The sequence below is a fragment of the Oncorhynchus keta genome, chromosome 29 (genome assembly GCF_023373465.1).
Source record: "Oncorhynchus keta strain PuntledgeMale-10-30-2019 chromosome 29, Oket_V2, whole genome shotgun sequence".
In the NCBI taxonomy this organism is placed as follows: domain Eukaryota; kingdom Metazoa; phylum Chordata; class Actinopteri; order Salmoniformes; family Salmonidae; genus Oncorhynchus; species Oncorhynchus keta.
Window position 1 is genome coordinate 35,481,133 of NC_068449.1, and position 13,639 is coordinate 35,494,771.

Genomic DNA, 13,639 nt, shown 5'->3' on the forward strand with positions numbered 1-13,639 from the left:
CAGCCTGCTAATAGCCATTGAAACGAAAGCTACACAATCAGGGAAACGAAAGGCGAAGGATAAAGGAACATTTTGAGAAATATAATACATTTTAAGGGCGTCCCTCCAGACCTCGGTGAAGACTGAATGCGGCCCGCGGGGTAACATTTGTTTGACACCCCTGATCTAGTGGTTTGTTTAAACTACTGTATATATCATATATTGATCATGAGATAAATATTATGCAGCCAAATGGCACCGCATTTCCTATATAATGCACTAGTTTTGACCTGAGCCCTTGGGATGCAGTCTCTCACCTCTTCCATCCCGGGGAAGTGCTCCAGGAACTGGGACACGTAGGTCATGATGGACTGCTCATCTGGAGGGTTAATGGTCACGTCTGTGGAGATGGAAATGCGGGAATGATAACAGAGGGACTTAAGATCGACTAGTGGTAAATCTTCTAATACACTCTGATTGTACAGCATAATTGTAGCCCATTCCCAGATCTCTTTATGCTGTCTTGTCAACTGCTATGGCCGTTGTCATGTCAACTATTTTGGCAAGACAACGTCCATAGCAGTTGGCTATACAGCCATAACAGATCTGGGATCAGGCTGGCATAATTGCCCCTTGTGGCAATTAATAAAGTCTCAATTCATTGAATTGGTTTGAATTTAACTGAATTGAATTGAATAATTTACCCTCTGGTTCCAGTAGTCTGGGTATGCCCAGGCTATAGTGGGCTGTCCTGAAGGCATCCTCTAGGTTCTCCCTGGCTGTCCTCAGCAGAGCTCTCCTCATGTCCACCAGGCTGGGGTCAATAGACTTAATGACGGCCAGGAAGGCCAGCCCACTGGTCCAGCTTTTCCCAAAGTCCTGCACCGCCACACCATACCTGACAAGACAAGACTCGGCAAGTCAGCAACATCTGACACTAACACTTGAACATGATTGCAGTCAAACTCACACTTTTTATTTGTGAGTTTGTCTCTTATGAATATGAAAGCTGTCCAATCACAACTCACTTCCTGGTGCGTCTCTGGACCCACTGCAGGAGCGTCTTGATGGCTTTCCCATGATCCCTCATGGCGATGGAGCGTGGCCTCTCATCGGAGGGCGTGCTGGAGTGGGAGTTGTCGGAGTCGGAGCTGGTGGGGAGTGAAGAGAGGCTGGAGGACGAGGGGAACTGGCTCTTAATGTTCCCTGTCAGCTCCTTGATCTGAGAGAAGGAGGAAGACTCAGCACTTATTTCATTACTTAATATCTGAGAGAGAGAGGGCGGGGGGAGAGAGAGAAAGGGAGGAGAGAGAAGAAAGAGACAGTATAGAGAGAGATTTTACCTGGAAAAACAGGATAATATTCCAGATGAGTCCGAGAACGATGGAAGAGTTGCCATCGGCGACATCTGCAGCGTCAATACTGACCAGCTTCACCTGTGCAGGTAATCACACCCAGGTAAACAATCCAACCAATCAACAGGATATTTAGACAGTGGTGTGCTGGTGCTCCTCCCAATATGAAAAAAAATGCTTCAGCTATAAATATCATTGAAGGGAATAAAGCTGAACCTTCATCTATAATTTCAGGATGTTTATTAGACACTTCCCTAAATAGGTGATTGGTGATTCATTGGTGATTGGCTGTGATACTCACATTTCTTTCCTCTAGGAAGGTGAGGACCTTTGCGATGTTGTTCAGTCTGAAGATACGATGTGAGGACTGTTTCCATCCATGAAGCTGGAGGACACCGACCATACAATAAACAGCTGGATGAATTGTTAGCCACCAAAATCGAACTCAAACACAATCTTTAATACATAACTTCTCCATATCTAGCATAGCCATGGGCTGCCTCCCAAATGGCACCCTATCCCTTAAATTGTGCACTACTTTTGACCAGGGCCTTTTGACTAGGAAATCGGGTGTCATTTGTGACGCAAGCGAATTAATCAACAAAGCCTCACTAACATCTGAATACTGTGTGGATGGTGTAATATTGTTGGTGGAAATCTCACCAGCTTGCATCCGGACAGTTCCTCCAGCAAGGCCATGAGTATTCTTCCATCCTGAATATCTCTGAACAGGTCGTTTACCTCCATCGGAGGAGTGCACTGAAGAGAGGAGGAGAGGAGAGTTAATCTTTCAACAGACCTGATGATGTTAAAAACACATTTCAGTCTTCCTTTGATGATGCTATTGCGCTGCAACCACTAAAAGTGGGTGTGTCTGATGTCTGACTTAAGTGCACATGTAGCATAAGCAGTGGAGTAAAACGACCATTGACATTTCTCTGGTGTTGGTTTTATGCTGGCTGGTAGGACTGCTAATAACTGTCAAAAGATGGATCTTATCAGTATAATGAGCAGTCCGTCAAAACAGCTATTAAGTAATAGCTATGACATCGAACCGAACCATGCATGAACCAATCTCTCTACATCTGAATGCTTACTTGAGAGGGAGTGAGCAAAACTTTCCATCGAAACCCAGCGGACAAATGTATGATTGTCGATTAGTGGGTCAGAGATTTGATGTAACGCCAGACAGTGTGTCAGAGAAGAGAGGTTCATTGTGTGAAAGAAACAAAGACTTAATCACTATTTGGACCCTCTCTCTCTGTCAGCCTCATGGCTCTGCTCTGTTATCATCTCATCTCTCTGTCGCCTGAAACCTTAGAAGCACAAAACAGCCTTGCCAATGCAAACAATGGTGTAAGGCTAGAGTAGTGAAACTCACTGAATGACTAATGGCAGAGGTGTGTGTGTGTGCGTGTGCGTGTGACTTTGTGAGTGAGAGAGAGCAGAGGAGGTGGGGGTGAAGGGAGGGTAAGATAAAAAAAATATGTAAACAATTTGTGAGCACAAGTGTATGTGTGCTTGAGAGTGGAGGGAACACAGAACGGCTGAGGGTACATGTGGGTTAGCAGACAAAGAGAACGTATGTGGGGGCCTTTTCACCATAGTTCCTTGGTAATTTGTACAGGAATGCTATTCATGTAAATAAAGCAGTTCTTCAAATTACACAATGCAATCTGAGAAGAAAGGAGGGGGAAATAGTACAAAAAAGGCCTATGGCGATTATTCCATGCCAGCATGTCCCAAAAATATTTTTGCATCTCAGATTGTTCTGGCAATTCTCACATAAAAACTTAATTGGGAGAAAGGATGTTTGATATGCTAATTACTTTTGTAACAAACCATTTTTTATCCCGATAAAAGGAGCCATGTTAGGCACTCTTCAGACCTATACATGCCCCCTATAAGACCCAATAATCAGGGAACCGTACATGATACACCTTAGGGTCATTATACTCCTAATACTGTGCTATAAAATATGGAGTATTCTGCATTCTGCATTCTGAAATACAATTTAACACGTTAATTTATTCAACATTAAAACTATTAATATTATTATCTCAAAAGTACCCTTTTTGATTTTGGTCATTTTTAAACATATTATTTTAAACAATATACTCTACACGTAAGTCAAATTTACAGAGTGGGGTCTCTCCTACTTTTAAAGTCATGAGCAATTTTATGAGCGCCACCAAAACAGTGAATGGGAAAATGGATTTAAAGGGAACTCCCTCTGCTGGTGATTTGCTGAATGTGCAATCCTACAGGAGGGTTGTGATTGGTTAATGATCTATAATGTCAATTTGTACGTATAAAATGTATATTTTCTTCAAAGTACCAGAGAACCCACTCTGGAAATCTGATGTCTTTAAAAAGTATATTGTTCTAAATAATATGTCTAAAAATAAATAAGAATTTGTTCTTAACTAAAAAATAATATGGTTCAATCAAGCCAAATGTCAACAAACCTTTTCCCTCGTCAGTGCAGTTTCACGACAAATTGGACAAAATCATAGCATGTTGCCATGCAAAATGTTAGAATTGCCTCCGCAAAATCCTGGAGGGACTGATAATGATACCAAGATGTTGTCTGTGCCATGTACGGTTCACGGATCATAGGTTCTTACAGGAGGCATGTATAGGTCTAAAAAGGGCCTATAGAAATTGCCACTTTCATCACAATTTTCCCAAAAATACCAAATGTAATAAAAATGTTCAACGTCCTTCCTCCCAATGAAGATTTGAATGTGAATTGCCAGAAAAATCTGTGATACCAGAACTATTTTTGGGCCATGCTGTCATGGAATTGCCCTATTATATCTAATCTATCACTATTTGCATATACAGTCTGCTCCACTATTCCCTATATAGTGCACTACTTTTGACCAAAGCCCTATGGGCACTATATAAGAAAAAGGGCGCAATTTGAGATGCAGTCCCACAGTACCACCTGTACATAATTAAGTAGAAGTAAATCTACTCTAGGGCAGAAAGATAGCATCTACACATTCTATCAGATTAGCAGGGTAGCCTAGTGGTTAGAGCATTGGACGAGTAACCAAAAGGTTGCAAGTTCAAATCCCTGAGCTGACAAGGTACAAAATCTGTCGTTCTGCCCCTGAACAGGCAATTAACCCACTGTTCCTAGGCCGTCATTGAACATAAGAATTTGTTCTTAACTGACTTGCCTAGTAAAATAAAGGTAAAAAAAAAAAATACAGACAAATGAATTTTTTACACGGTCTCTCTCTGCATTAGCAGTCTCCATTGATCATTTATAGGGTAGAGGGAGAGGCTACAACTCAGTTTGTGTGAGGGACAGTGTTGTCAGAAAAAGGGCAGTAAAATTGAAATGAGATGCTTCGGAAACGTAAAATAACCCAGGTTTAGGAATAAGTCTATACATACTCCAGTTTGTGGTGTTGGGTAAGATACGCTTATTTTGAGGGATGGATTTTGGGGGGGGAACTGTAGCAGGGTTGGGGTCAATTCCATTTCAATTCAGTCAATTCAGGAAGTAAACAAAAAATACAATTGTTTTCTTCTCATAGAGCTATGAGGAAAATTGGAATTTCATTTTCAATTCAAATGGAATTGACACAAACCCTGATCTGTAGACTGACTTACCTTCTCTAAATGCAGATTCATCCATCGTGTGAACGTCCTCTTCTGAACGACCTCTCTTTCAACTGCAAGAGAAAAGCAACAGAAACACAGAGGAGGATGTGAATATGGTGGCTGTGAATAAAAGATGGGAATACAGAGAAGAGACCAGCAGCATCAATACTGACTAATGTAAGACAACAGCCTCATCTACTACCAGGTAGCATCCCAAATAGCCCCGTTCCCTATATAGTGCGCTACTTTTGACCAGGGTCCATAGGGCTTTGGTCAAAAAGAGTGTACTACATAGGGAATAGATTGCCATTTGTGACACATCCCAGTCGTTAATCGGCAAGACCTCTACCCTGCAGTCATGACCTGTCAACACACCATTGCAACAAGGGGGTGCACTTAGCATGCAAACACACACATGCAACCCTCGCATGTGAACCTTTGCATGAACATACAACATCACACATCTACATGCTCACATGCATACACCACACACACACACACACCAATTTATATCCAATCATATTTTATTTCACCTTTATTTAACCAGGTAGGCAAGTTGAGAATAAGTTCTCATTTACAATTGCGACCTGGCCAAGATAAAGCAAAGCAGTTCGACACACAACGACACAGAGTTACACATCGAGTAAAACAAACATACAGTCAATAATACAGTATAAACAAGTCTATATACGATGTGATATATTGTATTAATTTCCATACACAATACGGTGAAGCTAGTTGGTGAATCATGGTCATATCTTGCATGCTCACTCCTTGGCTATTTTTAAAAACCTCTTAACCTGTGTGTCATTGTGCATTAAATGTGTCACTGGAGTACCATCCAACAACCTCATGAATATCTTTCCTCATTTCCTAGCCAGAGGAGTGTGATTCTACGGCTATTTCTCTTGGATTGAAACTTTGGTACTAGGATGTAAATACGCAGACTTAACACCCAGAGTTGTCTGTATTGCGAAACTGCCGATCATTATGTGTCTACCTGTCCATTAAAAGGACTAGGCTCATCAGTAGGTACGAGTACTCTGGTGTAACATACAGAGAATTTTTCTTCTCCCCTTACTCGCACCCCTCTCCATGCCATCCTGCTGTGGGGCGACCAATCAAAATCTCTCTGGGTTTTTGCCTCTGGGTCCGACGAGAGTTTCATGGATGCCACCCTGGTGTCTGAGCTGGGCATCCCCACTCAGCCCCTCTCCATTCCCATGGACGTTAGAGCACCGAATGGGCGCTCTATAGGCAGGGTCACCCACAATACCACTCCTATCCACCCGTGTGTCTGGGAACCACAGTGAGTCTATACAGTTTATGCTCATCAAGTCTCCTCAGGTTTCCATGGTATTGGGGTTTTCTTGGCTCCAGTGCCACAACTCCTTATCAACTGGACTGCTGGTACTATTATGGGCTGGAGCCCGTTCTGCTATGCCCATTGCCTGAAGTCCGCGGAGTACCAGGAGGTTTTCAGCAAGGCCCGGGCCACTTCGCTTCCTCTGCATCGACCCTATGACTGCGGGATCGACCTTCTCCTGGACACTACACCACCCTGGGGACGCCTGTATTCACTGTCAGGTCTGGAGACCAAGGTTATGGAGACGTACATTGAGGACTCCCTGGCTGCAGGGGTTATCCGTCCTTCTGCCTCCCCGCCGGCGAAGGGTTCTTCTTTGTGGAGAAGAAGGACAAAACCATGCGCCCGCGCATCGACTACAGGGGCCTCACTAACATCACGGTTAAGAACCGCTACCCGCTACCACTCATCGCGTCGGCTTTCGAGCCGCTCCAGGGGCCACTACCTCTCTAAGTTGGACCTCTGGAACATCCACCAGCTGGTACGGATACGGGAAGGTGACGAGAGGAAGACAGCCTTCAACACTGCTAGAGGACACTATGAATACCTGGTGATGCCATTTGGTCTGATCAATGCTCATGCTGTGTTCCAGGTCCTGGTTAATGACATTATCCGCGAAATATTGAACCAGTTCGTGTTCGTCTACCTTGACGACATCCTCGTCTTTTCCCGCTTGGCTCAAGAACACGTTCTCCACGTCCAACAGGTCCTCCAGCTTTATGTCAAACCCGAAAAATGTGAATTCCATCACTCCACAATCTCCTTCCTTGGTTACATCATAGCTGCTGGGAATGTGCAGATGGATCCCGGAAAGGTAAGAGCGGTGGTGGATTGGCCTCTACCCACATCCAGAGTGCAGCTACAACGCTTCTTAGGGTTTGCCCATTTCTATCGCCGTTTTATCCGGGGTTACCCTGGCTTTCCCACTGTCAGTACTCACCTCACCAGCTGCTGACCGGGTGTTCCTGGACCTTAAGCACCGCTTCACCACGGCTCCCATATTGATCTATCCGGACCCATCCAGTCAGTTTGTGGGGGAGGTAGACGCGTCGGATGTCGGAATGGGAGCCATCCTGTCCCAGGGCTCTGCCCTGGACCTTAAGCTGCATCCCTGCGCCTTCTTCTCCCATCGTCATAACGGAGCGGAATCATGATGTGGGGAATCGAGAACTACTTGCAGTGAAGATGGCATTGGACGAGTGGAGACACTGGTTAGAGGGGGCGGAACTTCCATATATAATGTGGACGGATCACAAGAACCTGGAATATCTCCGCACCGCCAAGTGTCTCAACTCCAGGCAAGCTTGATGAGCCCTGTTGTTCACCCGGTTCAACTTCACTATCTCCTACTGCCCAGGGTCTAAGAATGTTAAGCCAGGTGCGCTTTCACGCTGCTATAGTCCTGCATCTACACCCTCGGACCACGAGACCATCCTTCCTACGTCGTGCCTGGTGGCTACCCTCGTCTGGGGAATAGAACCAGGTCCGTGAGGCGCAGCATTCCCAGTCGGACCCTGGAGGGGCTCTGGCTAACCGGATGTTTGTCCCAGACACTGCCTGTACTGTCTGTACTCAGAACAAGACTCCCCGGCAAGCTCCGGCTGGTCTCCTTCAACCTCTTCTTGCCCTGAACACATATATCCCTGGACTTCGTCACTGGTGTCCCTTTATCTGATGGCAACACCACTATTCTCACAGTGGTGGACAGGTTTTCCAAAGCCGCCCATTTCATTCCCCTCCCCAAGCCACCTTCTGCCAAGGAGACAGCCCAGCTCTTAGTGCAGCACGTCTTCCGGATCCATGGACTTCCGGTGGAAATGGTCTTTGACGAAGGTCCTCAGTTTTCGTCCCGGTTCTGGAAGGCATTCTGCACACTCATTGGGTCGTTGGCCAGTCTGTCCTCCAGGTTTCATCACCCACACAGCAATTTGTGTGGGTGGAGTATGCCCGGAACACCCTTCGCTGCTCGACCACTGGGCTCTCAACCCACGGAGCACTCGAAGGGCATCAGCCCCCACTCTACCCAGAGATAGAGGAAAAGGTCAACATACCCTCGACCCAGATGTTCGTCTGTCGCTGTCGGCGTACCTGGAAGAGAGCTTGGTCCGCTCTTCTCAAGACCACCTCCAGGTATCGTTGACAGGCGGACCGCCATCGGACGCCGGCTCCCTGCTATTGTCTTGGGCAGAGGGTATGGCTGTCCACTCGGGACCTGCCCCTCTGGGTACAGTCCCACAAACGTTCCCCTCGTTTTATCGGACCTTTCCCCATTGCCAAGATCCTTAGCCCCTCTGCTGTTTTCCCCGCACCCTCTGTATACATCCCACATTTTATGTATCAATGATTAAACGTCTGTCTCACAGACTTCTGTCTCCACTTTCCAGGCCCACCCCTTCCCCCCGTCTCATCGATGGCCATCCGGCATACACGGTGAGGTGTCTCCTGAGTGTTCGACCTCGGGGCAGGGGATCCCATGTTTGATTGGGAGGGTTATGGTCCAGAGGAGAGGTGCTCAATCCCCGCTAGGAACATCCTGGACCCAGCCCTCATCGCTGAATTCCACCGCCGGCACCCCGGTTAACCAGGTACGTGCCCTGGTAGGACGCCAGGTAGCATCCCCAGAGGGGGGGTAATGCCACACCCTGATCTGTTTCACCTGTCTTGTGGTTGTCTCCACCCCTCTCCATTTTCCCAATTATCCCCTGTGCACTTATACCTGTGTTTTCTGTTTGTCTGTTGCCAGTTTGTCTTGTCTCGTCAAGCCTACCAGCGCGTTTTTTCCCCCATACTCATGTTTCTCGTTAGTTCCTGTTTTCTAGTTCCCCCATTTTTTGACCATTCTGCCTGCCCTGACCCAGAGCCTGCCTGCCGTTCTGTAACTCTTGACACTGCCCTGGATTACTGACCCCTGCCTGCCCTGATCCTGAGCCTGCCCGCCATTCTGTACGCTACGGACTCTGCCCTGGATTACTGACTTCTGCCCGCCCTTGACCTGTCTTTTGCCTGCCCCCTGTTTGCAAATAAATATTAGTTATTTCGAACTGTCTGCATCTGGGTCTTATCCTGAGGTCTGATAGACATAGGGTAAAGACAGACAGTCATACTGTGAGTAGTAATTAGACAAAAGGAGAGACAATCAATAATGTCCCAACCTGGTCCCAGATCTGTTTGTGCTCTTGCCTACTCTATTTTCAAACCAAACATGATAATTTCATAAGGAGGTGGCAAGAGAGCAGAAACAGACTGGCAACCAGGCTAATAATGTTCCATATTAAGAAAAAAATTGCCAGCAGCAATGAAATCGTCATCCTTATTCATTCTCGAAATACCATTCGTGTTCATGACAACCTCATTTGCCATGACCAGCCACCAGGCAATTCTCAGTATGGGGTCATCTGTTCATTCCTCTGGTGTGTGTTTGTTCAAAAATGAGGCATTTAACTCACAGATGTAGGAGTTCCTTCACCCCATTCAGCAAAACACAAACAGCTGACTCCAGCTGAGACACAGAAGTACTGCTAGTCCTCATATCCAAAGAAAGTTTCATCTGGAGTTTGGACACTGTTCTTTGCTGCTCTATTATTTTTTTATCCTCGGATTCCCACCGGATTCCCACCGCAAACGGAACATTTTCAGCTGGATCTTCACAACTAGCTAACTAGCTAACCGCAACCCCGGATGATTACTCCTGGCTAGCGTTTCCACCCACTTAGCTTGAAGCTAGCCCGGCCAGAGCTCCTGTGCTACCACCGAAGCATACTCCTGGGCTACAATATCCGGACCCACGACCGGTCTATCGATGTCACCGCATGAAGAGGCATAAACAGACTCACCCCATCGCGACGCCCCCCAAAGGCTAACTTTCTAGCCCTTGCTATCTCCTTGCTTGCTAATTCGGCCTGCTAACTGCTAGCTTGTTTAGCTCCGGTCCGCTATCTGCTACCTTGTTTAGCCCCGGTCCGCTATCTGCTACCTTGTTTAGCCCCGGCCTACTAACTGTTAGCTTGTTAGCACAGGCCTGCTAACCGTCTGAATCGCCGCGTCCCAAACACTCACTGGACCCATATTTACTTTCAATCTCTTTTCGATTTTTAATTTGTTTATACCTTCCGGTAACCTGCCTCACACAATGTGATACGGAATCGCTATTATTTAACATTTTTAGAACACACTCAAGAACCTCCAGAAGCTAACCAGCTAACTAGCTACAAGCTATTTAGTCATTGTTAGCCACTGCTAGCGGCTTTTTTTTTTGGCACAGCCAGCCAGTTTTTTTTATTTTATATATATATATATATTTTTTTTTACCTGGATAATACTCGCCAGTCCAGCTTCCCTGCCCCATCCACCGCTGCCCCCTGGACACTGATCACTTGGCTACATAGCGGTACTCCATTCTGCTTGTTTATGTTTTATCTGTCTGCCCCAGCCGCACTCAAGCTCTGTGTGTAGTTAATCCGACCCTCGCTGCCTAGTCAACGCCATTTTACCTGCTGTTGTTGTGCTAGCTGATTAGCTGTTGTTGTCTCACCTACTGTTTTAGCTACTGTTTTAGCTAGCTCTCCCAATTCAACACCTGTGATTACTGTATGCCTCGCTGTATGTCTCTCTCAAATGTCAATATGCCTTGTATACTGTTGTTCAGGTTAGTTATCATTGTTTTAGTTTACAATGGAGCCCCTAGTTCCACTCTTCATACCCCTGATACCTCCTTTGTCCCACCTCCCACACATGCGGTGACCTCACCCATTACAACCAGCATGTCCAGAGATACAACCTCTCCCATCATCACCCAGTGCCTGGGCCTACCTCCGCTGTACCTGCACCCCACCATACCCCTGTCTGCGCATTATGCCCTGAATATATTCTACCATGCCCAGAAATCTGCTCCTTTTATTCTCTGTCCCCAACGCTCTAGGCGACCAGTATTGATAGCCTTTAGCCGCACCCTCATTCTACTCCTCCTCTGTTCCGCGGGTGATGTGGAGGTAAACCCAGGCCCTGCATGTCCCCAGGCACCCTCATGTGTTGACTTCTGTGATCGAAAAAGCCTTGGTTTCATGCATGTCAACATCAGAAGCCTCCTCCCTAAGTTTGTTTTACTCACTGCTTTAGCACACTCTGCTAACCCTGATGTCCTTGCCGTGTCTGAATCCTGGCTCAGGAAGGCCACCAAAAATTCTGAGATTTCCATACCCTATAACATTTTCCGTCAAGATAGAACTGCCAAAGGGGGAGGAGTTGCAGTCTATTGCAGAGATAGCCTGCAAAGTAATGTCATACTTTCCAGGTCCATACCCAAACAGTTTGAACTACTAATTTTGAAAATTACTCTCTCCAGAAATAAGTCTCTCACTGTTGCTGCCTGCTACCGACCCCCCTCAGCTCCCAGCTGTGCCCTGGACACCATTTGTGAATTGATCGCCCCCCATCTAGCTTCAGAGTTTGTTCTGTTAGGTGACCTAAACTGGGATATGCTTAACACCCCGGCAGTCCTACAATCTAAGCTAGATGCCCTCAATCTCACACAAATCATCAAGGAACCCACCAGGTACAACCCTAAATCTGTAAACAAGGGCACCCTCATAGATGTCATCCTGACCAACAGGCCCTCCAAATACACCTCCGCTGTCTTCAACCAGGATCTCAGCGATCACTGCCTCATTGCCTGTATCCGCTACGGAGCCGCAGTCAAACGACCACCCCTCATCACTGTCAAACGCTCCCTAAAACACTTCTGTGAGCAAGCCTTTCTAATCGACCTGGCCCGGGTATCCTGGAAGGACATTGACCTCATCCCGTCAGTTGAGGATGCCTGGCCATTCTTTAAAAGTAACTTCCTCACCATTTTAGATAAGCATGCTCCGTTCAAAAAATGCAGAACTAAGAACAGATATAGCCCTTGGTTCACTCCAGACCTGACTGCCCTCAACCAGCACAAAAACATTGTGTGGCGGACTGCAATAGCATCGAATAGTCCCCGCGATATGCAACTGTTCAGTGTAGTCAGGAACCAATACACGCAGTCAGTCAGGAAAGCTAAGGCCAGCTTCTTCAGGCAGAAGTTTGCATCCTGTAGCTCCAACTCCAAAAAGTTCTGGAACACTGTAGTCCATGGAGAACAAGAGCACCTCCTCCCAGCTGCCCACTGCACTGAGGCTAGGTAACACGGTCACCACCGATAAACCCATGATTATCGAAAACTTCAACAAGCATTTCTTAACGGCTGGCCATTAATTCATGATAAGCATGTTCTTTTAGTAGACTGTCTTAATTGTTATTTTCCGCCTGGCTACTCCAACCTCGGCCAACAGGTCCACCCCCCCGCAGCTACTCGCCCAAGCCTCTCCAGGTTCTCCTTTACCCAAATCCAGATAGCAGATGTTCTGAAAGAGCTGCAAAACCTGGACCCGTACAAATCAGCTGGGCTTGACAATCTGGACCCTCTATTTCTGAAACTATCCGCCGCCATTGTCGCAACCCCTATTACCAGCCTGTTCAACCTCTCCTTCATATCGTCTGAGATCCTCAAGGATTGGAAAGCTGGGGGAGACACCCTGGACCCAAACTGTTACAGACCTATATCCATCCTGCCCTGCCTATCTAAGGTCTTCGAAAGCCAAGTCAACAAACAGGTCACTGACCATCTCGAATCCCACTGTACCTTCTCCGCTGTGCAATCTGGTTTCCGAGCCGGTCACGGGTGCACCTCAGCCACGCTCAAGGTACTAAACGATATCATAACCGCCATCGATAAAAGACAGTACTGTGCAGCCGTCTTCATCGACCTTGCCAAGGCTTTCGACTCTGTCAATCACCATATTCTTATCGGCAGACTCAGTAGCCTCGGTTTTTCGGATGACTGCCTTGCCTGGTTCACCAATTACTTTGCAGACAGAGTTCAGTGTGTCAAATCGGAGGGCATGCTGTCCGGTCCTCTGGCAGTCTCTATGGGGGTGCCACAGGGTTCAATTCTCGGGCCGACTCTTTTCTCTGCATATATCAATGATGTTGCTCTTGCTGCGGGCGATTCCCTGATCCACCTCTACGCAGACGACACCATTCTATATACTTCCGGCCCGTCCTTGGACACTGTGCTATCTAACCTCCAAACGAGCTTCAATGCCATACAACACTCCTTCCGTGGCCTCCAACTGCTCTTAAACGCTAGTAAAACCAAATGTATGCTTTTCAACCGTTCGCTGCCTGCACCCGCACGCCTGACCAGCATCACCACCCTGGATGGTTCTGACCTTGAATATGTGGACATCTATAAGTACCTAGGTGTTTGGCTAGACTGTAAACTCTCCTTCCAGACTCA

General features: G+C 46.8%; 1 protein-coding gene across 4 annotated transcripts in view; it reads right to left on the reverse strand.

Moving 5' to 3' along the window:
• The window catches only part of LOC118362778 (calmin-like), a 45,058-nt gene that overhangs the window by 10,580 nt on the left and 20,839 nt on the right, over positions 1-13,639 (reverse strand). For all 4 annotated transcript variants that reach the window (XM_052486463.1, XM_035743378.1, XM_035743379.2 and 1 more), the window contains 7 exons: positions 4,962-5,023; positions 1,998-2,093; positions 1,636-1,719; positions 1,323-1,415; positions 1,008-1,201; positions 684-877; positions 297-379 (listed from right to left, as the gene is read on the reverse strand). In XM_052486463.1, coding sequence (XP_052342423.1) covers positions 297-379; positions 684-877; positions 1,008-1,201; positions 1,323-1,415; positions 1,636-1,719; positions 1,998-2,093; positions 4,962-5,023 — 806 coding nt within the window. The remainder of the gene's footprint in view (positions 1-296; positions 380-683; positions 878-1,007; positions 1,202-1,322; positions 1,416-1,635; positions 1,720-1,997; positions 2,094-4,961; positions 5,024-13,639) is intronic.